This window comes from Mixophyes fleayi, chromosome 5 (genome assembly GCF_038048845.1).
Source record: "Mixophyes fleayi isolate aMixFle1 chromosome 5, aMixFle1.hap1, whole genome shotgun sequence".
Lineage (NCBI taxonomy): Eukaryota > Metazoa > Chordata > Amphibia > Anura > Limnodynastidae > Mixophyes > Mixophyes fleayi.
Genome location: NC_134406.1, coordinates 219783106 through 219808264, shown reverse-complemented (window position 1 = coordinate 219808264; position 25159 = coordinate 219783106). Strand labels below are relative to the sequence as shown.

Here is a 25159-nt window from a genome sequence, read left to right as displayed (position 1 = left end):
ATTACATTTTTTTTTAAAGACAGGGGGTATTAAAATTGAACGCTGATAGTCAGCAACAAAGTGTAACTCAGTAGTATCTATAAGCCACTATTATTTGACCCCATAATGCCTAGTCTCTCATTGCTAAACCCCAGAAGGACATCTACCCGTCACCAGGTACGCAGCACAGAATGCAATGCTGGCATTGTTCCGTATGTTCCTCTGAAAGTCTTGGCACTACAGCTAGAAGAGCAGGAAGTGATCAGCAGCTGGCAGGTACACTCTTCTACTCTACACATATTTAGGTGAACTTTAGACTTTCCCTTGCAATGTTTATTACAAAGCTCCCATTCACTGTAACAGGAACATACTGATGGAAGGATGTAGCTTCTATTTCCTTGTCCTAGTAACACAAAGCAGCAGCTACTATCAAAAATGATGCAATAGGATATTAATAAAAGATACAGGGTATGTTTATTATGCTGCAAAAATCTGGATAAAACTGTTGCTTTTTTCCAGAGAATGGTCATCGCAACTCTTCTTTTAATTTATCAAGGGGATAAAGCAGAAGAAAGCAAAGATTTTGCCAGACTTAACCTGCTTAATGTTGCTCACTGCAGTGCCCAGACATAAAGATGATGGCGTTAGCTTATCTTCACAATGGATTCCAGAGAAAACTCTGTGGATCCATCGTCGGGTGCCCTTAGCTATGAGCATGCACGACTTAAGCCGCACATGGCAATAGCCCCACATGAGTCAGATCCTCCATTTGCCGGCAGCATTAGGTTGCCAGTAAAGGAGTTTTTAGTTTGGAATTGGTGGTTTCGCCAGGGCTCGCCAATGAGCCCAGGCATGGTAAATAAATGCGGCAGTACACTAGCCACCAGTGATAAATAGACCCCCTAACACTGCAAATATGTATGTGTCTATATGCAACTCCTAATATATATTTTATTCATCACATGCATCTTATCATCCAATATGAGTATCATCAATATATGATAATGTTTTTTCAGGGTTCACAAGCTCTTTGGGGTATGACAATTTTCCTTGTTTGTTTTTTTTATTCCCTACTTTTATTTATTCCCTTTGTTGTGCAGCACTGCTTACTTTGCGTCTCTATATAAAATTATACATAACTGTTGTTTTTAAATATGACAATTGAATATGCATATAGGTGTCAAATTCAACTGAAAGCTGAATCAATCATTTACACATATTCCAACGGATATAAGAAAAATGACAACCAGGAATATAAAAGCCACATGTTCAGTGCAGAATAGCAGGCTGTGTATTTACCAACAAGGCTCTGGCTTAGATTGTAGGGTTTAGAAAATTCTAAAACATGCCAACACCACGGTGAGTTTCTTGGAAAGTGATTGAACTGTTCATAAATAAAATGAGGCAGAACAGTACTAGTTACTTCTTGTACTGGCCCCTTTAGCACTTAGGGTTTCAAAATAGAAAACACAAAGACCATGCATTAATGAGCAGCATGTGTTCACCCTATACAAGCATAGATCACTACAAAACAACATTATACCCCACTGGATGTAATTCTATTTTTCACAATTTCAGCCTCCCCCTAAAGCAGTAGAATGACTAGGACTACAACTGACAAAGTCCTGCTAAGGATTTTTTACATTTTCCTATAATTCTAGAGTTCTCCTGCCTGGCCCCAGTAACATACTTTGGTAAATACAGCTCACCAATTCTCCCTTTACTTGGCACGGCAACACAATACCCCTCCTTTCTTCCAGAGCTAAGCTTCACCTATCACCCATATACTGCCAGCTAGGCCAACCCCTGCCAGTTCAGGATCGGCTGCTGATAATTATCCATGATCTAAACTCTTTCCAGGACACACCAAAGTAATATATCACAAAATGTACAGGCCACCTGGTCTCTTAAACAGACCGTACTCACTAAATTTACCACTCTTCATAAGTACAAGCAGTGGGCTTAAACCATACTATGTCTACAAAGCATTACATGGTACAGCTGATGATACAATGAAAGGAAAATGATTATGACTGAGCAGGAAAACAACAGGGAGCAGCACACAACACTGTATGTAGGTAACTGAGGAGTACCACCTGTATAATGTTTACTGATAATGCTATCTGGCATTATACCATCTTCTAACTTAGAGGGAACTACTATATAAAATCAGAATTAATGCATATACAGTAGGAACATCTGCACTTAACTAAGAATCAAGCAACAGCAGATGTGACCCATTAACATAGCCATTTTCCTACAGTAATTTAGCTCGCCACTCATGAGAATATATTACCTCCAGACACACAGATATTGGCTAGTTACTCACTGGATAAAGCTTGCACCATATTTTGCCAAGGATGAATAAAATCGAGCACATATCTGGACATCACAGCAAATAACTGTTTCTGTCCCTGGAACCTTTGCCACTTAGACAAAGAATTTATAGGCACGTCACAAACAGATGACACTATGGGGGGATCTTAATTATCTGCAGAGTCCTTTCAGGATGTTATGGTAGTAAAACATCGCTGAATGTTGCTGGCAACTCTATGAGCCCATCTGAAAATGCGAACATCGCGCAAGGCTCTGGCGGGACTTCACAGGTAGTTGAATTCTCCCTATATCTGGAAAGATTGTTTTCTTATAGCCATGGCACTTATATATAGGATAATATAACCCCTAATGTGACTAGCAAGCATATCAGAAGTCACCCAGGGGTTATACGAAAAGCAAAAGCACAAATGCTTTTACACAAGGCACCAAAATCTAAGTTTACCAATATTATCTGTAAACATTTAAAGTGATAGGTGCATTATTCCTTATAATAAACACATTTTCCAAATAAGCATGGATAACGGGGTTCACCAATTATACAGATATTATTTGTAGGAGTTATAAATATGTTCACTGCAAAATAAAGGTGTGGGGGTTTGAATTTATTTACTTTTTAGGAGTCTGTTCAAAATGACTAACACATCAGATCAAGTCACATAGATTTTGCAAGTCTACTAAGGTGGTAATTAGAGGAGACATCACTTCTTACCTGACAGGACACAATACAATCTTAAGCTGCAATTTAATGATTTGAATTTCAATTGTCTGGAGCATACATAAATATATAAAAATACACATATAAAGACTGTAGTAAATAAAAGCATTAATTTATCTGTTGGATTTAAACTTTTGTCACATCTGGCAGAAAAAAAATGAAACAATTTCTCCAACATGGCAGTAGATCAAGGCAATCAGTAGAAAGAACCTGACACAATGTTAAATAGAATATGTGAAAACTCTATTCCTATTCATATATAAACTGAGAAATAAATACTCCCCTGATAGATGAAAATAACAATGGCAACTTTGAGATGGCATTTCCCTGTCTGCCATGGCACAGTTTTTAATTGTGAGGTTATATATTATTGAGGAAGGGTAGGATTGTAAACTCTTAGGGCTAGATTTACTAAGAATCGAGTTTGGTGGCGGTTTGAAACCGCCGCATTTACTATAGGTCGGTTTGAGGCTGTGATTTAAAATGAATGACGATGTAAAAGTTAAAATGCTGGTTAAAACCACCATCAAAACCGTTATCCAAAAGACAGGACAGGATTGTTTTAATACCTACTTCTGAATGGCTTGATAGCTCAAACATGCTGTTTAAACTGTTTTCCCATTCTGAACATAAGAGAAAGCACCATTGACATTTAAAAAAAAATGGGCAATTATTATTTATTAAGGGGCAAAATTAATTTAATATTAACTTATGGGGGAGAAAAATGTCATATTAAGGGGACAAAATTAATTATTATTCCGGCACTACGCAATGTCAAATTGTGCAACATAAATAATTATATCCACCATTAACAATCAGTTAATATTATTAAATATTCCCATTTCCCCCATAATATAATGCTATAAAAGTGTCCCCTTAAAAAAAAAATATTAAAAAATAAAATTCCCCCATAAGTTGAATTAAATTAATTTTGCCCTTTAATCAATAAATGATGATTGCCCAAATAATTTTAATGTCAATGGTGCTTTCTCTTATGTGCTAAATGGGAAAATAGATCAAACAGCAGCAGTTTGAGCAATCTCGTCACTCACAACCACCGCTTTCATTATGGCCGTTTTGAAAACCCCAGCTTAGTAAATCTGGTGGTTTGTATGTTCATCACTGTTAAAATCGCGATTTGTAAAGTGGTAGTTTTGAAAAATGTTAATTCTGACTGTTTTAACGTCGGTTTGGGCTTTAGTAAATCCGGCAGTTTCAAAATTGCCGAAAAAACAGCCAAAAACCGGCGGTGTGACCAAACCGCCCTTTAGAACAATGGTTGGACAACCAGATCACTGAAAGGAGTTTTGCAGGAATGTTCTGATCCTGTGGGAGGTAGTGACCTCTCCCTTTCTGAGTGTGAATGTGAGGACAGGCTGCAAGTGTCATGATATGGAAAGACTAATGAGGGCAAGTAAGAAGTCACAGACTGATATACAGTAGGAGTAGTAGTAATGTGAGTTTCCTATCACACGGATATACGAGGATTGTGGTGTTAAACTCACCTCCATATTAAACAGGGTCCATAAATTCAACTTGCTTTAATCTTGAAAGGTCAGAAAACTAGGTCTGAATAAATTCTACAACTCTCTCTATATCAGCGATGTGATAACAGTCAATGAGAAAACCTATCTTTGCCATCTTTATTTTGACCAATTTCTCTATTGATCTGAAACTACAAAATGTTGATGTCTATCCTTGCTGAACCTTTAAACATATTTAAGTGCTTAATTTACAGTTCTTAAATTGATCCTTATGCCAGAATGACCATTGAAAAAAACAAAAAAACACCTAAATAATCATATATCTTTTGGACAGTTATCCAATATTATAAGTTAATCAGCTGATATTATATCTAGCTCTATCTTATTCTAATAGCAATGCCCAGAAATGTTGGTAGTCACTCTTGGTTCCTCAGAGCAGCAGCAGTCACCAGCACAAGGAGCCCAGTAACATTCACAATCCCACCTTTTAAAGCTATATTAGCTATATTATTAGTCTGCTGGAAATTTCACCACAGAAAGAAATTTAAACCCTACACTAACAGGGGAATTTAGGTATTATAATGCAATAAAACAATCAATATTACCCAGTGGAAGTGTTTGTTAAGAACGAAAACATATTTAGCTAATAATAATAATAATAATGCCCTCTTCGACCAGAAATGCAATTTTCTTTGGGGAGGGGAGATTTATCTGGATTTTACTATCCAGTGGTGGAAGTGGGGGTGTATACTGTGGTATGCCATATCACCAATTCTCCTTCTGCTTTGTTGTCAAACTATCAAATTCCACTGACTTACAATCCCATTACATTTTCCATACTGACACTTCTAAATTTCCACTACTTTTTCTATCACATTGGAACAGATTATGACCATGTTGGGAACGTTTGGCTTGTCGGATATTTTTCATGTTTAATTAGGAAAGTATAGTTTACTGCGTTTACCTCAAGCTACTATTGATGTAAAGTCTATAGGCCCGATTCATTAAGAAAAGTAAGGCAAACAAATGAGTAAATATGCTGAGACAAACCAAGTTGCAAGCATGGGGTGTAGATTAGTTTATTATTTTGCACATAAGTTAAATACTGGCTGTTTTGTCATGTAGCACACAAATACTTGATAGCTTTTTACACTGAAATTTAAATTTGATCTAGGACAGTGATGGGCAAACTACGGCCCGGGGGCCAGATCCGGCCCACTTAGAGGTTCTATCCGGCCCACCAATATTTAAAAAAAATTCATTAAAATATGCATTAAATTATTAGGGCCGACCCTGTGTGTCAGAACCTTCATTTTTATGCCTTCCCAGCTATTTCCTCCTAATATTACCCTTCATCCTCCTTCCTAAAAGGACACTTCGTATGTCAATCACTCAAACACCTGCCCGCCCCCTAATGGCTGAAAGTCATGTGAGAAGAGATGGGCTGGGCCATATACTAAGGCGGATTTCGACTGGCTGCTGTGTTGTCAGTTAGTGGCTCACCAGAAAGACGGATCTGCAACAACCAGCTGAAATAAGTTCTGTGTCTGTACGATCGCTGCACTTATAGAGGTAACACTGCTATATAACACCCTCCCGTCCCATTCAAAACATTTGTATTATATATTTCGATATTTGAGTTTTTTAATAAATTATATTGGCCCGCCTAAAGTTTTTCTTTTTTATTTGGCCCGCTCCTGAAAAAGTTTACCCATCACTGATCTAGGACATGCCCTATCCCAACTATAAATCTGTCCCCGCATTTTAAATTTATCTCTCCCTCCAATGCAATATAGTTTTGCCCAGGTGCAAAGTTACTCTTTTTTTATGCCTTGCTCTCCTTAATGACTCAGGCCCTATATGTTTACACTATATTGGGGGGCAGGGTGTGCTCCCCAATGCAGTGAGATAAATAAATAAACCTTATGCGCACACATGCATTAGGGAACAGGTTCAACTAAGGATGTAATAAGGTGGCCCTTACACAACTAAATATGTTACTGAAATGAGCTGTAGCAGGATTAGTTGATTTAGCATTTTGTGTCACCGTTCCGTTAAGCATAAGAGTATAGCTTTTACTGTGTTGGCACTTACATGTGCATATCAGTTACATTTTTTTATCCTTAAGGATTCAAGTTCTAAATAATGCTTACCATTTGAAGTTAGGAGCACCTACAGAATAAACTAGACTGATTAAAGGCATTAACATACTGTTAAGATCTACTTAAATTCAATAAGTGAGTTTACAGCATCTAGGACAGTGAGTGTAGAAGACATGCACAGTATTCTCACCAAACAGCAGACATGCCTGAACATTCAGGAGAATAGTTTTCCAGATAAGAAATCTCATACCTCCAAAGAGAAAAGGGAGAAACTATTGAGGTGTTGTCAAAAAAGATGATGATCTACCACTCACTTTATCAGGAATAATATAAAGACCCTGAAATCTGCAATATAGTAATGCACTTATTCTCCACCATCCCTTTTCATTGATTATAATGTGCAATACGTTTTGGTAAAAAAGGGAACATTTGGAGGTGAATAAGGCTCTGCAGGGTGTCCAAAATATAGCATGTTATACAAATCCCTTAAGATGAATTGCAATATGCTGTATCACACAGGTCAATTCTGATAATGATATCTGAATATACACTAAACTAAACATTTCTGGAACAAGAACTTTTGCAGGAAGGAACCAAGTGAGGTTAAATCATCCTCTTTATTTAATGACACTCTTTGGGCCTCCGTTACAAAGAGCAACATGGATGGAGAATGGGTGCAAAATCTTCTTTGGTGGAACTATGTTTTTCAAATTGTGAACCCTACATTTCCACCAACATGTATGATGGCGGTGCTTACACTGGCTGACATGGAGAAGTTAGGTAGAGCAATAAGGCTCCTTGCCAAGTACAAGGCTGCCACGAAGTGCACTTAGTTTTACAGAGAGCATTGGTAAAATTACATTTCCTTTTGATGAGCCAGATTATTGAAATGGGAAAAAGGCTGGAGGGGGCACATACTTAGGGGCATTCTCTGCGTTGCACAAGCAAATTCAGTAACAGTTCTTGCACATAGATACAGATTACTCTTACTTGATGAATGACTATTGAAAAGATAAATTCAGAATATGCTATGTTTATCAAAATATAAGCTTTGTGTGTTTTCTCTCCTCGTGCTGTAGTTTCTTCCCTTAGTCCGAAACCATACTGGTAGGACTATCGGTTTTTGAAAAAAAATTGACCTCACAGTGTGTGTGGTAGAGAATTTATACTGTAAGGTCCATTGGTACAAGGACTGATATGAATTATTATTATTATTAATAATTTTTATTTATAGGGCACCACTAGGTATCCGTAGCGCCGTACAGGGACAGACAGAAACACGATACAGGGTGAGACAGCACGGTACAGTTAACAAAAAGCACAGTAACTCAGAAGCTCAATATACAGCTAGATGAGAGGTGAGAGCCCCCAGCGGGGTAGAAGGGCAGGAGGACCTCACGAAAGAGACAAGGAGCTGGAGAGCAGAGTTAAGGTGGTGGAGAACAGAGGGAAAGGAGGCCCTGCTCGAAGGAGCGTACAATCTAAGGGGAGGGTAGGACGGACAGAGACGCAAAGGTAGGAGGATGGAATGGGGAGAACGGAGGCTGAGACGGAGAGGGGGGGAGAGGAGAAAGAAAAGGAGGGAGGTAAGAGGGGGACAGGAGGGAGGGCAGGAGTGGGAGGGGGGTAGGCGGAGACTGGGAGGAGGACAATTAGGTGGGGGACTGGAAGGCTTTAAGGAAAAGGTGGGTTTTTAAGGCCCGTTTGAAGCTGGACAAGTTGGGGGAAGTTCTGATGGAGCGGGGGAGCTGGTTCCAGTGGAGGGGGGCAGCGCGGGAGAAGTCTTGGATGCGAGCATGGGAGGAGGTAACCAGGGAAGAGGAGAGGCGGCAGAGGGCGGGATGGAGCGTGAATGGAGATAAGGTTGGAGAAGTAGGGAGCAGTGGAGTTGGAGAGGGCCTTGAAAGAGTGAGGAGCTTGAACACGATTCTGTAGGGGATGGGGAGCCAGTGGAGGGATTGGTAGAGGGGGGAGACAGAAGAGGAGCGGCGAGAAAGGAAAATGAGCCGAGGAGCAGCATTGAGTACGGAGCAAAGGGGAGCGAGATGAGAGCGGGGGAGGCCAGTAAGGAGGAGGTTACAGTAGTCCAAGCGGGAGATAATAAGGGAGTGGACAAGAGCTTTAGTGGCATCTTGGGAGAGGAAGGGCCGAATGCGTGCGATGTTGCGCAGCTGGAATCGGCAGGATTTAGCGAGAGAGAGGATATGAGGGGTAAAGGAGAGAGAGGAGTCCAGGGTGACGCCGAGGCAGCGAATTTGAGAAGCAGGGGAAATAGAGGAGTTGAGAACGGTGATAGAAAGGTCAGAAGGAGGGGGAGTGAGTGGGGGGAAAGACTATAAGTTCAGTTTTAGCGAGATTAAGTTTGAGGAATCTAGAGGACATCCAGGAGGAGATGGCGGAGAGGCAGGCGGACACCCTGGAGAGGAGGGAGGGAGAGAGATCGGGAGACGAAAGATAGAGTTGGGTGTCATCCGCATAAAGGTGGTACTTGAGACCAAAGGAGGTGATGAGTTCACCCAGGGAAGAGGTGTAAAGAAAGAACAGTAGGGGTCCAAGAACAGAGCCTTGGGGGACCCCTACTGGAAGGGAGGAAGGGGGGGGGGAGATAGATCCAGAGGTGGAGACGGAGAAGGTATGGTCAGCAAGGTAAGAGGTGAACCAAGACAGGGCGGAGCCGGAGAGGCCAAAGGATTGAAGGGTGTGGAGCAAGAGCGGGTGGTCAACGGTGTCGAAAGCCGCTGAGAGATCCAAGAGAATGAGAAGGGAGAAGTGGCCGCTAGCTTTGGCAGAGAGGAGATCGTTGGTGACTATGGCCAGGGCAGTTTCAGTGGAGTGGAGGGGGCGGAAGCCAGATTGGAGAGGATCAAGGAGGGAGTGATCAGAGAGGTAGGTGGAGAGGCGGCTGCAGACGAGCCTATCAAGTATTTTGGAGGCAAATGGGAGAAGAGAGATGGGGCGATAGTTGGAGAGAGAGGTGGGGTTTCTTAAGAATGGGGGATACAAGAGTGTGTTTGAAGGAGAAGGGGAAGATGCCGGTGGAGAGGTTGAAGAGGTGGGCAAGGTGGGAGCAGGTGGCGGGGGAAAGGGAGCGAAGGAGGTGGGAGGGGATGGGGTCCAGGGGACAGGAAGACGGAGGAGAGGATGAAATGAGAGAGTGGACTTCTTCTCCCGTAGTGGGGTGGAAGGAGAAGAGGGAGTGGTGGCTAGAGGGAGAGTGAGGGAGGGTGGTGATTGCAGGCGGGGGAGGGGAGGAGGAGATTTCGAGACGGATGGCCTCGATTTTAGAGGAGAAGAAGGAGGCAAAGTCAGTGGCGGTCAGGGAGGAGGGGAGAGGAGGGGAGAGGAGGGGCGGGGGGGACAGGAGGGTGTTGAAGGTGGCGAAGAGGCGGCGGGGGTTGGAGGACTGGGAGGAGATAAGGGATTTAAAGAAAGATTGTTTGGCGAGAGAGAGCGGAGCTGTAGGAAGAGAGGATTAACTTGAAGTGGAGAAAATCCGCCAGGGAGGGGGATTTTCTCCAGTGTCGTTCAGCCGTACGGGAGCATTTTTGGAGGAAGCGGGTGAATTTGGAGTGCCAAGGTTGGGGTTTGGAGCAACAGGGTTTGACAGAGAGGGCCGGGGCGATGGCATCAAGAGCAGAGGTGAGGGTGTGGTTGTAGAAGGAGACCGCCAGATTGGGGCAGGCCTGGGAGGAAAGGGGAGAAAGGAGAGTGTCAAGGTTAGAGGACAGAGTAGCAGGATCGAGGGCGTCAAGGTTGCACCTGGAGTGAGTAGAGGTGGGCATGGGGAGGGGAGCGGGAGAGGAGGAGAGAGAGAAAGAGAGGTGGTGGTCGGATAGAGGAAAGGGAGAGATGGAGAAGTCAGACAGATTACAAAGGTAGGAGAAGACTAGGTCGAGGGAGTGACCAAGGCAGTGGGTAGAGAAGGAGGTCCATTGTGTGAGGGCAAGGGAGGAGGAGAGGGTGAGCAGTTTAATGGACGCAGGGTCAGTGGGGTTGTCGATAGGGAAGTTAAAGTCGCCAAGGATGATGGAGGGGAGATCAGAGGAGAGGTGGTGAGGAAGCCAGGCGGCGAAGTTGTCGATGAAGAGGGAGGTGGGACCAGGGGGGCGGTAGATGACAGTGACATGGAGGTGGATGGGGTAGAAGAGGCGGATAGAGTGGGCTTCGAAAGAGGAGAAGGAAAGGGAGGGTTCAGGGGGGATGACATGGAAAGTACAGGCGGGGGAGAGGAGGAAGCCCACACCACCGCCTGGACGGGCTCCGGGTCTGGCGGAGTGGGTGAAGGAGAGGCCACCATAGGAGAGGGCGGCGGGGGAGGCAGTGTCAGAGTCGGAGAGCCAGGTTTCCGTAATGGCAAAGTTAAAAGAGTTGGACAAGAAGAGATCATGGATGGCAGTGAGTTTGTTGCGGACGGATCTGGCATTCCACAGGGCACAGGAGAAGGGGAAGGGGGGAAGAGGAGAGATAGGGATGAGGTTGGCAAGGTGGGCAGAGTGCTGGGGAGAGCGGGGGCAAGAGGGTGAGGTGTAGCCCCGGGAGAGGATGGGAATGGCGCGTGGACAGGGGGGCATGGTGAGAGGAGAGAGAGACGTGGAAGGGAGAGGGCAGAGACGAGCGAGGGAGTGAAACAAAGAACAATGGAGTGAATAACAGAGAGGAATGGAGACAAAATAATGGAGTGAGTTACAATGGGTAGTGGAGACAAAAACAGTCAGTAATGAGGCTTAAAAGTGGAAGGGAGAAAGGTGTGTCAAAGAAAACAAAGCAGGAGGGCATGAGGAAAACAGTGAACAATGGAGTGAGTAGTAGTGAATAATGGAGACAAAATAATGGAGTGAATTACAGTGGATAATGGAGACAAAAGTGAATTACAGAAGATAATGGAGGCAAATGGATAATGGAGACAAAGCAGTGAGTAATGGAGACAATGAAAAGCAGTAGGTAGCATAAGGTAACAGGAAAATAAAAGTGGAGACAAAAAACAAAACAAAAAAAAATTAATGGTTTAAACTTCTCTGGAAAGCACTAAGTAATATGTTGGAACTTTATAAAGGATAATAATAAGAATAATACTGCACAATAAGTTAGACATGGAAAGTTTGGCATAATAGTTTGGAAAACATCTATTTGAACTAAATTAAAAATGATTGGCTTAAAAAATGTACAAAGAGCCAATCTTACAAACTAAATGCAATTTACTCAAAAAGGCAAACATTTTATCCAGACATAAAGATGCCACCACTGTACTGGTACTTGGGTGACAAACAGAAAATAAAAGCCCTGGCGCTTTTTGTGTTAGAGCATGTGTGTGCAAAGGACAAAGAAACACACAGAGAGAAGTATGCAGAGTGGCAGAGTTGCCGTTTCAAATGTAGAAGAGTTTGCGTGTAACCAGTCAATCATCTAATGCTTCTGAAATGTATAAAGCCTCAGACCCTGCCAAGAAAACTGAGTGGAGTCAGACTGTGAGAGGTACATTCTGGCCATTCAGCATAGCAGGACAAATTTGCAAGTTATCCCTAAGTATAGTCGATGATCCATGAAAGATTTCTCTACTTTGTTCTGTATAATTCAACTCACTCCAAGAGATAACTCCTGTGATGTTAAGGAATTTAAGCACATATTTTACTGAGGGACCCTTGAACATTTGCCAGCTATTTTCTGATATATTGTCTGCAAACTGAACCAAGAAAATATAAGTTAACCGTATGTGGAACACTGCAAACTTCTGGAAATGATTTGAAAAAGGTAAAAGGCTATCCAGTAAAGATCAATGCTAGCTACAGCCGGCAGAACACATGTTGACAAAAAAGACTCTGATCATCTGTAACCAGGCTGATAGAGATTGTAGTTTCCCAACTAGTATGCATCACCCATCCCAAAGATAATTTCCTGTTGCACTCACCTAACTTCTGGCTTTAGTGGGTTTGCAGTAGTGTCAGAAATGGTTTTACTACTTCTTCGCAGAAGACAATCAGTCCCATCCCTTGCAGTAAGGCAGTATACACGCTGAACCACCACATGTATGCAGGCTTTCCACCCTGCAGCTCTCTGTGTTTCCACCAAATCCAGAAGAGAGTTGTTCACAATGAGGTTTGATGGGACTTCCTTGTCTTGATTACTAACTGGACATTCAATATTAACGCTGGTACGGGGAACCTGGCAAATCAATTCAGAGAAAATTAGTCATTGGACAAGGCAAGGGTGTAAGTAGCGCAAAATCCCAAATATTATTTGAAAATACATTTAAATGTGTTGGGGAAATAAATGGCTTCAATCTAAGTTGGTTATAATCTAAATTAATTGACTAGAAAGGCTAATTAGTCTTCATAGGCTATCAAAATTGGTTGCACACCTTAAAGTGGACTCATCACCTATGCAGACAAGGACCATTATATTTATGAGAATGCAGTTATCAACTCATGAGGGACTAGTGCAGTGATGGCTAACCTGTGACAGTCCAGGTGTTGTGAAACTACAAGCCCCAGCATGCTTTGCCAGCTATCAGCTAGTTATCTACTGGCAAAGCATGCTGGGGCTTGTCGTTTCACAACACCTGGAGTGTCACTGGTTAGCCATCACTGTACTAGTGCCATAAAGAGTGTGATGAATTCCAAAGCTGAATATTCACTCAGCCCACAAAAGAGCCACCCTGATTGTGTGCGAATAACTAAACAGACACAGCATATGTAAAGGTAATCCCACCATTACTGAAATGTTACAATGACCAGTGATCATGTGATTAAGAAGAGCACACCTTCAGCACACCAAATATGGATTCAATAGAAAACAATGACCAGACACTCCTGTCATTTAACAGTGCTTACCACCTAAAGTTATTTATTGTGCATACATGTAAGAGGATATCCTCAATGTAAGCAAACACAAGGGGCCAATCAGATTCTAGCTTTCATTTATTTAGTACCTTCTACAAAATGATAGCTAGAATCTGATTGGTTGCTATAGGCAACATCCCCACTTTTTCAAACCCGCAGCTTAGTAAATCTAGCCCAAGATCATTACTGGAATGACAAGTGACACGAGGGAGGCCTTAAAACAGGATAAATGAGTCCCTTCTGTTGTAACTTTTATCTATCTACATAATTCACCAGTTTACTTGCAACACACAAAAGAACATGTAAGAAATTCAGTAAAAACATTTCAGAGTTGTAATAAGGAGATTTGACCTGAAATGTCGAATTTTACCAGATTAGCGGAAGAAATGCAACATCTGAGTTATAATTTGCTTTGAGGATAAATCTGTTTAATGCAATTTGCTAAATAATGACTCTGCCCTAAGTAAAATAAAATACTCACCTTCTGCTTGCCTTGGCTGTCTAATTCACAACCGATGTCTCCATTGTCCATGTTAAACACTAAGGATAATGGCACCAATCTTTTTGCTGCAGTCATCATACTGGAACAGCATATTTTATTTTCTGTGCCATCACTTGGGCTTAAAATAATCTTTTGGCTGAAATGTGTGTTAAGAACAACAGATATGTGTTCATCCTGGAGAGTAAGTTTTTGCCTGAAGGATTAAAAAATTATTTTTGTTATTTTTTTCTCCAACTGACATTAAAGTAAAGAGATATCATTAACAATAATGGAAGAAAATGAGTTAACCAATATACAGTTTACAAAAAGCATTTAAATACCGGAAATACAGATTAGTTGCATTAGATCATGCATGTTGCTTGACTGCAGCCCATGTCACATACATGTGCTACTTTCACATGCCACCTGTCTAGCAGTAAAACAGTGAACTGCTGGAATCCATTTTGTATTTTTGTCACAAAAGAAGCAAGACTCAAAGTGCAGGTAAAGTGTAAATAGATTATGTTTAGTGTAAATCTACCCTGCTTAAACAACATTCTTTAACAATTGCACTATACATTCATATAATAGGTTTGCTACATAGCAACACATCAGCTTTTCACCAGTGCCATCTTCCTAGCATTGTTTAGGAAATTAAACCAAGTTGGTAGTTACGGGTTATTTCCTGTCGCTCTATACTCATATATATCCCCAATTGATTAAAACAACTTCAATGTGAAAACATTTAAACCTAAAACACACAGTGCCGGATTCATCTTTTGACGCAAGTCTCTCTGCGTCCCGTATCTTGAGAAAAATTGCTCTACACATGCACAGAAACTGACATTACGCCAATGAACGCAATTTCATGCAATACATGTGTGAATGCAAATGACACTACTGCATATGACTTGAAAGGCGGAACCAGGGGAGGGAAGGGGTGGATGAACATAGGAAATAGTAACAGTAAGGGTGTGCCAATCAGGACCGTCTCCTAAAGTTGATTCAGCTGTCGGATCGGGGCACCATCAGTGCAGAGCTTGCTCAGGAATGGCAGCAGGAAGGTGTGAGTGCATCTGCACGCACAGTGAGGCGGATACTTTCGGAAGATGCTTTCTGGTCAAGAAGGCCAGCAAAGAAGCCACTTCTCTCAGGAAAAACATCAGGGACAGACTGTTGTTCTGCAAAAGGTACAGGGATTGTACTGCTGAGGACTGAAGTAAAGTCATTTTCACCGATGAATCCCCTTTCAGATTGATTGGGCATCTGGAAAAAACATTTGTCCGGAAAAGGAAAGGTGAGCGCTACCATCAGTCCTGTGTCATGCTATAAGTAAAGAATCCTGAGACCATTCATAATTCATATGTGGGGTTGCTTCTTAGCCAAGGGAGTGAGCTTACTCACAGCCATGAATAAAGAATGGTACCAAAATATCCTCCAAGAGCAACTTCTCCAAAACCATCCAAGAACAGTTTGGTGCCTTTTCCAGCACGATGGAGCACCTTGCCATAAGTCAAAAGTGATAACTAAGTAAGCTTGGTGATCAAAACATTAAACTTTTGGGTCCATGGCCAGGAAACTCCCCAGACCTTAATCCCATTGAAAACTTGTGGTCAATCCTCAAGAGGACAAAAAAAAACCCACAAATTCTGACAAACTCCAGGCATTGATTAGGCAAGAATGGACAGCCATCAGTCAGTATGTGGCCCAGAAGTTGATTGAAAGCATGCAGGGCAAATTGCAGGGGTTTTCAAAAAGAAGGGTCAACACTGCAAATATTGACTCTTTGCATAAACTTAATGTAATTGTCAACAAAAGCCTTTGACGCTTATGAAATGCTTATAATTTTACTTCAGTATACCATAGCAACATCTGACAAAAAGGTCTAAAAACACTGAAGCAGCAAACTTTGTGAAAACCAATACTTGTGTCATTCTCAAAACCTTTGGCCATGACTACAGATAGCACAGAACATGTGTATGCAAGGAAGAGAAACTATTGTATGTACAATACACATTAAGAACATATTGATTTATGTATTTTTTAAAATGTATTAATGATTATAGTATGAGTTGGTAATTTATTTTACATGCTTTTTGATGGGACTTTATGTGGCACATATGTATGTGCATATCCCTAAGCATGTTCTTTTTGTATACATACGGCAAGTAATAGGCCCCCAGTACTTTATGACATTCACAAAAACGTCTGATATGCTATTATAGACATGTGTCTCTTTCTTTGATTAAATGTATTGTTTTAACTTATTACTGAGAATAAAGGTAATTTTTGAAGGTTAGATTGCCGCACCAGTGTATCAGGTTGCCCATCACAGATATAGATTATGGGATAATCATTTTAGGTTTATGTTTGTAGCATAATAAAAACAAAATCTGTATGACATGGGTAGATAGGCAAAGTATTACTTTATAAGCCCGTGTGGCCAATAACTCCGTCATTATCTTCACATCACAATTTAAAAACACAATGGGGCTATACGAATCACGCTGCATTGGGTCTTGCCCCGGCTTCGATAACTCGACAAGTAACATTTCTATCATGCAATCAGGGAGGGTTCCTGCTTTAAGAGACTCATGTGGGCAGAAATAGAGGGGGCAATTCCTCTATAAAGTTTTTTGACCATTCAAAAATCAGGCCTTCTAGTTCAGGAGCTTTAGTATTAAGGAATGCTCTATTGGCCTCCAACAGAGAGGTGGTTTCTAGTACTCTACCGTGGTCCTCATCCAATTGCAAAAATGTAAGTGTTTCTAGGAAATCTCCCAGTTCTGCTGAGTTATATCAAGCCTTTGACAAGTAAAGCATAGAATGTAGTATATAACATTGCCAAAAGCTCATTTATATCAGTTGAGGAGGAGTTTAGGGTGCCAAGATATTGCAACACATAGATGCTTATATTTATCAAGTAATGTGAAAAGTTGGTCATTCTTGTTCCCTTGTCCACAAGTATTATCGGCATGATAGAAAAAAATAATTATATGTTCTAGCAATTAGGAAATGTGCAATCCCAATTTTAGGTTAAAAGACACTTTATATCTAATTATCAGCATTATCCCCTGCAAACAAAGCTAAAGGTTTAATTCTAAAACAACTGCAATAGACATATAATATAAGCAGCTGTAAAAAAAACAATTGCAAAATAAACTTGAGTGCAAGCTAAAAGAAAAAAAAAAAAGTAAAAAGAAAAAAGATATCAGCAGCCTTAACCATACTGCACATAGTTAACAATCATAATGGATGAATAGTAACGGCACCCGTGACCAGACCGGGTTTCAGCCAGCAGGCAGACCATTCTTTGTCCCTGTGCTACACCTGAGCACATGCAGGGGATGTAAAGAAGTATGTAGTATACCAACCAATAATGTGAAACTTTGTTAGGAACAGCATGACATACGTGTAGCCCATTTCGCTCAATTTCTTAGCTCCATTTTTCCATGCAGAATGGAAAAGGAAAGCAAAAAAGGATACTTCTGTATTGCAGCAGCCAATATGTTGCCAATATCATTTTTTTTTGCCTAGATCTAGAGACTTTTTGAATTGCATCACTATCTAAGTGAGGAAGTTGTGCCAGCATGAGTTTCAATGTCACTGGCAAAAGTGTAATGTCACTTTCTGTAATGTAGGGAAAAGGATTCAGATTTTGAAATCACATTTTCAGAAATGCTCTAGCATCTGCCCACTCTGCTTTATCACATAAGCCCACTCTAAAAAAAAAAATTTCCTCATAAGGTTTATCAGATCTGCACAAGTTTCAGCAGCTGCAAATCTGTGTTCTGACAGGTAACAGGTTTCAGATATATTTCAAAGCCACTATGCTTCTTTCTGCCTCCCCAGGTTTCTCCCTTATCTTTTGAAGATCTTGCATTCATATAGTGAAGTCCTGTTGGAGCTCATCCACCTTGTTAACCAGTGTTGATTGTCAGTTGTTTATTGCTTGCAGAACTTGAACTCCAATCCCACAACATTACACAAGGAGGAAGGGACCGAAGAGCACTCAGGAGCATATTTATAATGGATACCCTCATTGCAGTAATAGGATGATATTTTACACTGCAAAAAAATCACTTCTTGCCGACATATAACAATAAGATATTGCTGAGGCAGCACTGGCTCAGAGACTCTGCAGATGTGAGCCGGGTTAGTAAAAAATGTAAATTAATAAAAAAAAAATATATAAAGGATTTCATTTATTTGAAAAACACAATACCAAAAAATATATTTTTAAACATAAGGGGCATATTCAATTGTCCGCCGCGGAAAAACTAGTACCGGTATTACGGTAATAGTAAGCCGGATTTCAGTTCACAGCTCCCTGAGCCGCAAGCTGAAATTAAGCGAGAAAAGTACCGTAGTACCGGTATTTACATGCACTATTACCGTCATTAGTGTGCGGGGCGCGTTACTTTTGGCTGTAACGACAACAGTTGAATATGCCCCTAATACATTTAAAAATGTAACTTTAATGCTTTTGGTTGGTTAACACCATCCTGAGATGGCAATAACAGAGAAGGTATTGCAGCGTGTTGTGAAGTATGACATAGTCAGGAAGGACTAAAATAACGATTCCTCCAGATATAAATGGTTTAATAGGTAAACTCACTGCATACCAATACCCCACAGGGGGATATCTAGGTTAAATCTATATCAAAAGCCTTGAATGTGAATATTTGGAAACATTTGTTGTTACCTAGAGCTACGTGCCCACACAACTGGGCTTCCTGTCTATATTCACCCAGCCAGAGACACAACAATGCTGTGATTATAAAGAATAACAATATGTGTCCATCTAGGTCACTTATGTATTCCTATTGAAGATGGAACACCTCAAAGCAACATTCTCCATAAGTCATATCACAGATGGTCTCTGTAGGTAGGTGTATGCAGAAAATGTGTCAATATCGGCTTAATAGAAAAGATATAGAAATCAAGTATTGTCTCAAATGATAAATATTTCATATTCATAGCTGGTATGTACTTTATGTAAAATGTTTCTTCGAGAAATTGTCATATCCCAAGAGGCCAATTTGTGTTGGGCAATAGGTCCATGTTCCTGCGTCCTCCGTAAACAGAATTGTGTACATTTTTTTCGATTGATGTATTTCTCCTTTTTATTTTGTAAGATACTCTCTTGCATAATTTTATATTACTTGTCATTTTGTTATATTATTTTATATACCTTAAGCATTGTAGTTATTTTGCCATATTACATTATATTTAGCAACATTCTGACTTTATGTTATTAATAAATTCATGTGCTAGTTAGCTTGGTTATTAAAATGTTACTGAAATACTGAGGATTGTTGGGTAACAATAACTTCAGTGGATTTAAGTTTTGATTGTAGTTTTGAGAAAGGGCAGGGAACGAACAGATGCTTCCTATAAGATTCTCAGCTCCTGAAGTAAAATCTACATGGTGGCAGTTTTTAATTACAAGTGAGCATGTGAATATATATATATATATATATATATATATATATATATATACACACATATATATATATATATATACACACACACATATATATATATATATATATATATATATATATATATATATATATATATATATATATATATATATATATATCCAGGTGGTTGTGTTGGGATTCCCCTTTTCTCACTTGCATGTCATTGAGGCTCAATTGAGTGCTGTTTGTGACAAGCACATTCATCATACTTGATATACAAGATTCTCCATGCAACGGCAGATAATTGAAAGCAAATTTTATCTCTGATAAGGCAGGCTCACCACAATGTTTGCCAGCGGTAATCCCTTTGTTGAATTTCGGAAACCTAAAATAGGATCACCCTTTCATAAATGTGCCAATCAGACTTAGAAGAAGGAGGGTGCTTAAACCTGGCTCCCAGGTGGTGAGTGAGAGGCAAATGTCAGAAAATGAAGACAAAAGAATTCTGAGAAAGATGGCAAAAAAGCTGTTTACTGTAGAACGCATAACTGTTCTTCTGCTTCATCGTCCAAATTGGTAACAGACCCGTCACCCAACACTATAACTATAGGTGGTTCTGCAGTAAAATAAGCTGGAACATTTTGACAGGAACCTTAAGGTCACTAGAAAAATATTAGCCATACACTATGCACAGCATTTTTTTTTTTTAAAGGTCTCACAATAAATACCCTGGGGGCCCAAGTTACCCCAGTACTACACATGTCATAGGCCCTTTTGCCCTTTTCTTTCTTTCTTCCCAATGGCAGATGAGACAATGCTGAGCTGAGGGTTACTGGATTACCGCCAGCCAGTACTGACCAACACATTAAAGGCAAGCACTTCCTGTGTTGAACATGGCTGTTTCATCCAATAATCCAATAACATTGTAATATAGGTAGACAAGGGGTAGGTTGCTCTTGACTGAACATCTAGGCCTTATTCCACGTCCCTACAGAGGAAGCCAGCTCCTCAAGTTATTTAGAAAAGCTAAAAGAAGTTGCGGGTAGGATGGCATGCAGAAAGATAAGCTGCAAGGTTTGCAGGTAAAGGCGAGTAGGATCACAGGTCCGTACTCCATGTAATGGCAGGACTTTTAATATGCTGAGGAGCTATGCAAACCTGTAAAGCTCACCTCTCAATGCTAACTACACCCACTCATGGGAGCATTTTTTTACCACGTACAACAGAATTCCTTTCTCATTCTGACGTATCTTTCCAGAGTATGTCAGGTTAAAATAACAACCCAACACCGTAGCTTTTACATTCATACATTTCAAGAGTACATTAATAGAAGATGTTAAATATACTTAACATATATTTTTACTTATACATTTATGAATTTGACAATATAAAATGTCATCTGGGTTAATGTGCATTTCAGTTTAAATAACCCTATAAGCTGTGAGATGTTCCGGCTTCATTCTTCCTTTATATCACTAGTGTAATTAATTCAACACCAGCACATTTTGGTGCAAATGTCCCTTTTCATCAAAGTAGCTGTATGAAATATGCACATTCCCAAGTGACATCTAAGAAAAGATACCAGGAAGGCTTGCACAGAGCAGCTGGATATAGTCTTCCTTTTGAAAAAAAAAAAAATAGTAAACAGTGCAAACAGTTGGAAGACATTATCATGTTTTTCGCTTGAAGCTATTAAATGGAACATACAACAAGAGGAATGTTACTGAATGTAGACCAATCCCGCTGTCTCCAGGCTGCATCCGATTCCTATGACATTTAAACAACTATCCTTGTTTGGAAAGGAAAATTCCACTGTCAATAACAAAGCTGTAGTTATATTATACAATAAAGGCAGAGTGTGTCTGTCCAGTCACCAAGACCTATTACATAGTTTCATATATTGACAGCACTTACTATACTTGATTAGTTATATGTCCCCACAAGCATATAGGTAACAAGCTACACAGTCCATCTCACAGTTCTGCTGGACACAAACGGAGCAGTAGTCATAAGGTTAAAGTGTCCACCCAGTACACTTTCCGCTGTACCCAACTCTCAACAACTGTGTATTATGTTTATTGACCAGTGTCTAACATAAACTTAGGAGACCCTATGATAAGGCCAAGTTGTTAAAAGAAAAAACTCATAAAAAATGGTGGCATTCTGTCAAAATCAAAATCTGTAAAGCTAAAGTACTCACAAATCCATATGTAGAAATGTACATTCTTCAGATATTTAAAATGAAAGTATTGTTTCCATATGTATGGAGGAAAGGATACTCATTTGCATCCCACACTTAAAAAGCAGAAAACTCAGGCACAAAGTGGAATTGCTGTATTAACACAAAGTCTTAACGCGCAGCTTAAGACCGCCGTCATCCTCACACGTATGCATTCAAATCGGATAGGAAAAAATATATGTATTTCTACCTAGAGCCGAACTAGTTTTCACATCCTAAGAAGTAAGGCTTTCATGTGAGAAATTCATCTCTGCCATTACTGCATTTAAAAGTCAACAACATTATTAACTGTATTGTGCCATAGGAAAGCCCTATTTGGAACAATATCATCATCATCAACATTTATTTATATAGCGCCAGCAAATTCCGTAGCGCTTTACAATTGGGAACAAACATTGATAAAGACAATACTGGGTAATAAATACAGACAGAGAGGTAAGAGAACCCTGCTCGCAAGCTTACAATCTATAGGACAATGGGAGTTAGAAACACAAGGGCATGTGCTACATCATATTGCACAATGGACCAGCTAGAACGCAAAGGTAAAAGTATTGAGTGGGCTGTGTGTGTAGCAATGTTGCTGGTCAGAGGGTTGTTGTCTTGCTATGTGGCAGAGATTAGAGTCTAACCTAGCCCTATTACCAATTTACAAGAACACAACGAATGTGATCAATCCCCATTAATTTAATGTATACCTCAATATTAATTTGGTGTTATCATTTTCCTAGGTGCCCTAATCTTTAATACTTAAAAGGAAACAGGATTTTCAAGTAAAGAATCCATGAAATCTCCCCACACAAAAGTAATATCATCTAGAAAGAAAAATTAGCTAAATATTGAAGCATGCAAATTACTGGACTTTCTGCCAAAGAAAAGCAGAGACAGACAGTAAATACAATTAAGCTGCCAAGAAGTAATTAAACACATGTTTACAATAGAAGTGTTCTGATCACTGCCGTATGTGGGTATATACAAAACATTTTCTTTGTCGTAGTAGTGCTTATTATAAAAACAGCTATCAAAAGTCCCTGGAGAATTGGCATGTATAATAACGTTATATTAGTATTCTAATGTATCCTACTATATCTACAGTAGTTAATAAGTATTTGTAGTTAAGCAAATATTTGCCTGAATGAATAAAAATATGATTGATTGATTCTTCAATTGCTTTCTCTCTCCAATGACCGCACATGCAGACAATGGGGCTGAACAGTGATCGTATTCTTCATTCAAACAATGGACCAATTCTCCAATGTGCAGTTAGCAGAAGACTAGGATGGCCTTGAGACCGAAATTAAAAATCCCACATATAGGGGGCAGACTTAATTAGACGCGAGGTGTCTCTGGAACAACCGCAGAAGATATTTGACAGAAATCTCTGTACATATTTTTCTTGCACCCATTAGAAATGCGAGGGAAAATGAGCGGAGATTCCTAACGAAACTGCCGGTAATCTCCGTGCGCCACATCACCGGCAAATGAATCTCCCCCAGAGAATCAATGAATACAATAAAGCCAAGTCCACAGACAACTTTACAGGAGGCAAACTGCAATATATATAGGGCACAGTGGCTCAGTGATTAGCACTTCTGCCTCAAAGCACTGGGGTCATGAGTTCAATTCCAGACCATGGCCTTATCTGTGTGGAGTTTGTATGGTCTCCCCGTGTTTGCGTGGGTTTCCTTCCACACTCCAAAAACATACTGGCAGGTTAATTGGCTGCTATCAAAATTGACTCTAGTCTGTGTGTGTGTGTGTCTGTCTGTGTTAGGGAATTTAGAGTGTAAGCCCTAATGAGGCAGGAACTGATGTGAGTGAGTTCTCTGTACTGCGCTGCAGAATCAGTGGCGCTATATAAATAAATGGTGATGATGATGATGATATGTATCCAGAGAGAGCTTCTTCCAACATAAGAACTAGTATATAGCAGATTTTCTAAAAGAAAAATAGGTTTCTGTGCTATTTAGTTCTTTTTTTATATACAGAAAACACACAAAATATCCATATGGTCCAACAAAACATTTTACTGTTTTTGAGGCAATACAGGTTATTATTTTTCATTTCGCTGGGATCGGTATATGGGTTACGTAGGTTCCTTAGTAACACCAGGGGCCGCAGACTGCTGCATTTATATTGGGTTAACGTTGGAACACTTGGCTCTGGTTTCTAGCACATTTTTTCCTATTTAAACAAATGAGTTAATTGAGCGCATTACAATTGCATTGTAAATAAATGAAGTAAACATGCTATGATAGTGACATATTGCTTACATGGTCCACCAAGACACCACCACCTTAGACACGTTCGGATACAACCAGCTCAGCAACGCTGTCCATGGAAATGGTTTTCCAATCCTAGGCTAATCCCCGGTAGAATTTTACATTCGGGTTGCGTTGTTCTCATAGTACTGAATTGATTAATGCCTGTAGATAGTACCAAGATTTAAGGGGGTAGGGAGAATAACACAAAACACAGAGTGTAGGTGCGGCGGTGTAGACCATTTGTATCCAAAAAGCCGCAAAGTGGGAGAGAGGTGGTTGTGTCCCTAGGGATTATTTAAATACCTCCTTTGCGGCGTTACATGCACACAGTGTAGATATAGAGCAGAGGTTGCTCTCTGATGGTGTTTTCTCAGAGCAATAAGCGACCGTGGAACAGTACACAGAACTAAACACAGACTCCTCATCTTCCCCATAAGAACCCTTGCAATGCCCTAAACTCTCCTCCAGTGACAGGTGATATTAGCTGAACTGTCATTCAAATTCTGCAAAGTGCATACACTGTAGAATTGTAATAACATCATCCCATCGTTGAACAAGACTTTTAATTCAGTTCAAAAATTTTGTTTAACGACACAATTGCCTCTGGAACCATAATATTTCATTGTTGCATGGTACACACTACTGTGATATCAGGCCAATAGGCCGTTTATCGTCTGATTGGGCCAATAATTGTCTGAAAGCACTGTAGTGTGTACCCAGCCTAAAAGACAGAATTATGTATACAAATATACACTGTGTTTTTGACAAAAGTGGTCATTTTAGTGTGCCATATATTTAGATTAAGATCTGGAGTCATTTAAACCATTGACTTTATCAAGAGTCATCACTAAGACTGGGTACACACTATACAAAATATCTCCTGATGCGATATCCTTAATGATTTTACCAACTAAATAAAAAAAAAAGGGCCCTGAAAAGCATGCAGATTCATGTGTACACACTAAACACATTTTACACGATTTACCTTCAGATCTATGCTCTTCATCTGTCATAACCATCGGCTGAAAAGATTTTGACTCTGCAGACTCCATAGATACACTGCCAATCATGACTGCATACATACTTCATTAGTGGAACGTTACATCGCTGAATAAGATTTTCAGTTCAGCTTAAAAATCAAATGAAACAGAGTCCCTACCTCACAATGTGCAAGACGTAATTATGAAAATTTTTGACTCAACTACATAGTCTTTACAATGTCGACTATAGATATATATACCCCTGTATAAGAATGTAAACTCAGAAGGTTTTATCCTCTATTTCTTATCTCTTGAGACA

General features: G+C 40.2%; 1 protein-coding gene across 1 annotated transcript in view; it reads right to left on the bottom strand.

Annotated features, from left to right (window-relative positions):
* SPIDR (scaffold protein involved in DNA repair) overlaps positions 1-25159 on the bottom strand; it is a 305726-nt gene that overhangs the window by 135869 nt on the left and 144698 nt on the right. The window contains exons 9-10 of the mRNA XM_075213492.1: positions 13935-14148; positions 12523-12776 (exon numbers count right to left, since the gene is read on the bottom strand). Coding sequence (XP_075069593.1) covers positions 12523-12776; positions 13935-14148 — 468 coding nt within the window. The remainder of the gene's footprint in view (positions 1-12522; positions 12777-13934; positions 14149-25159) is intronic.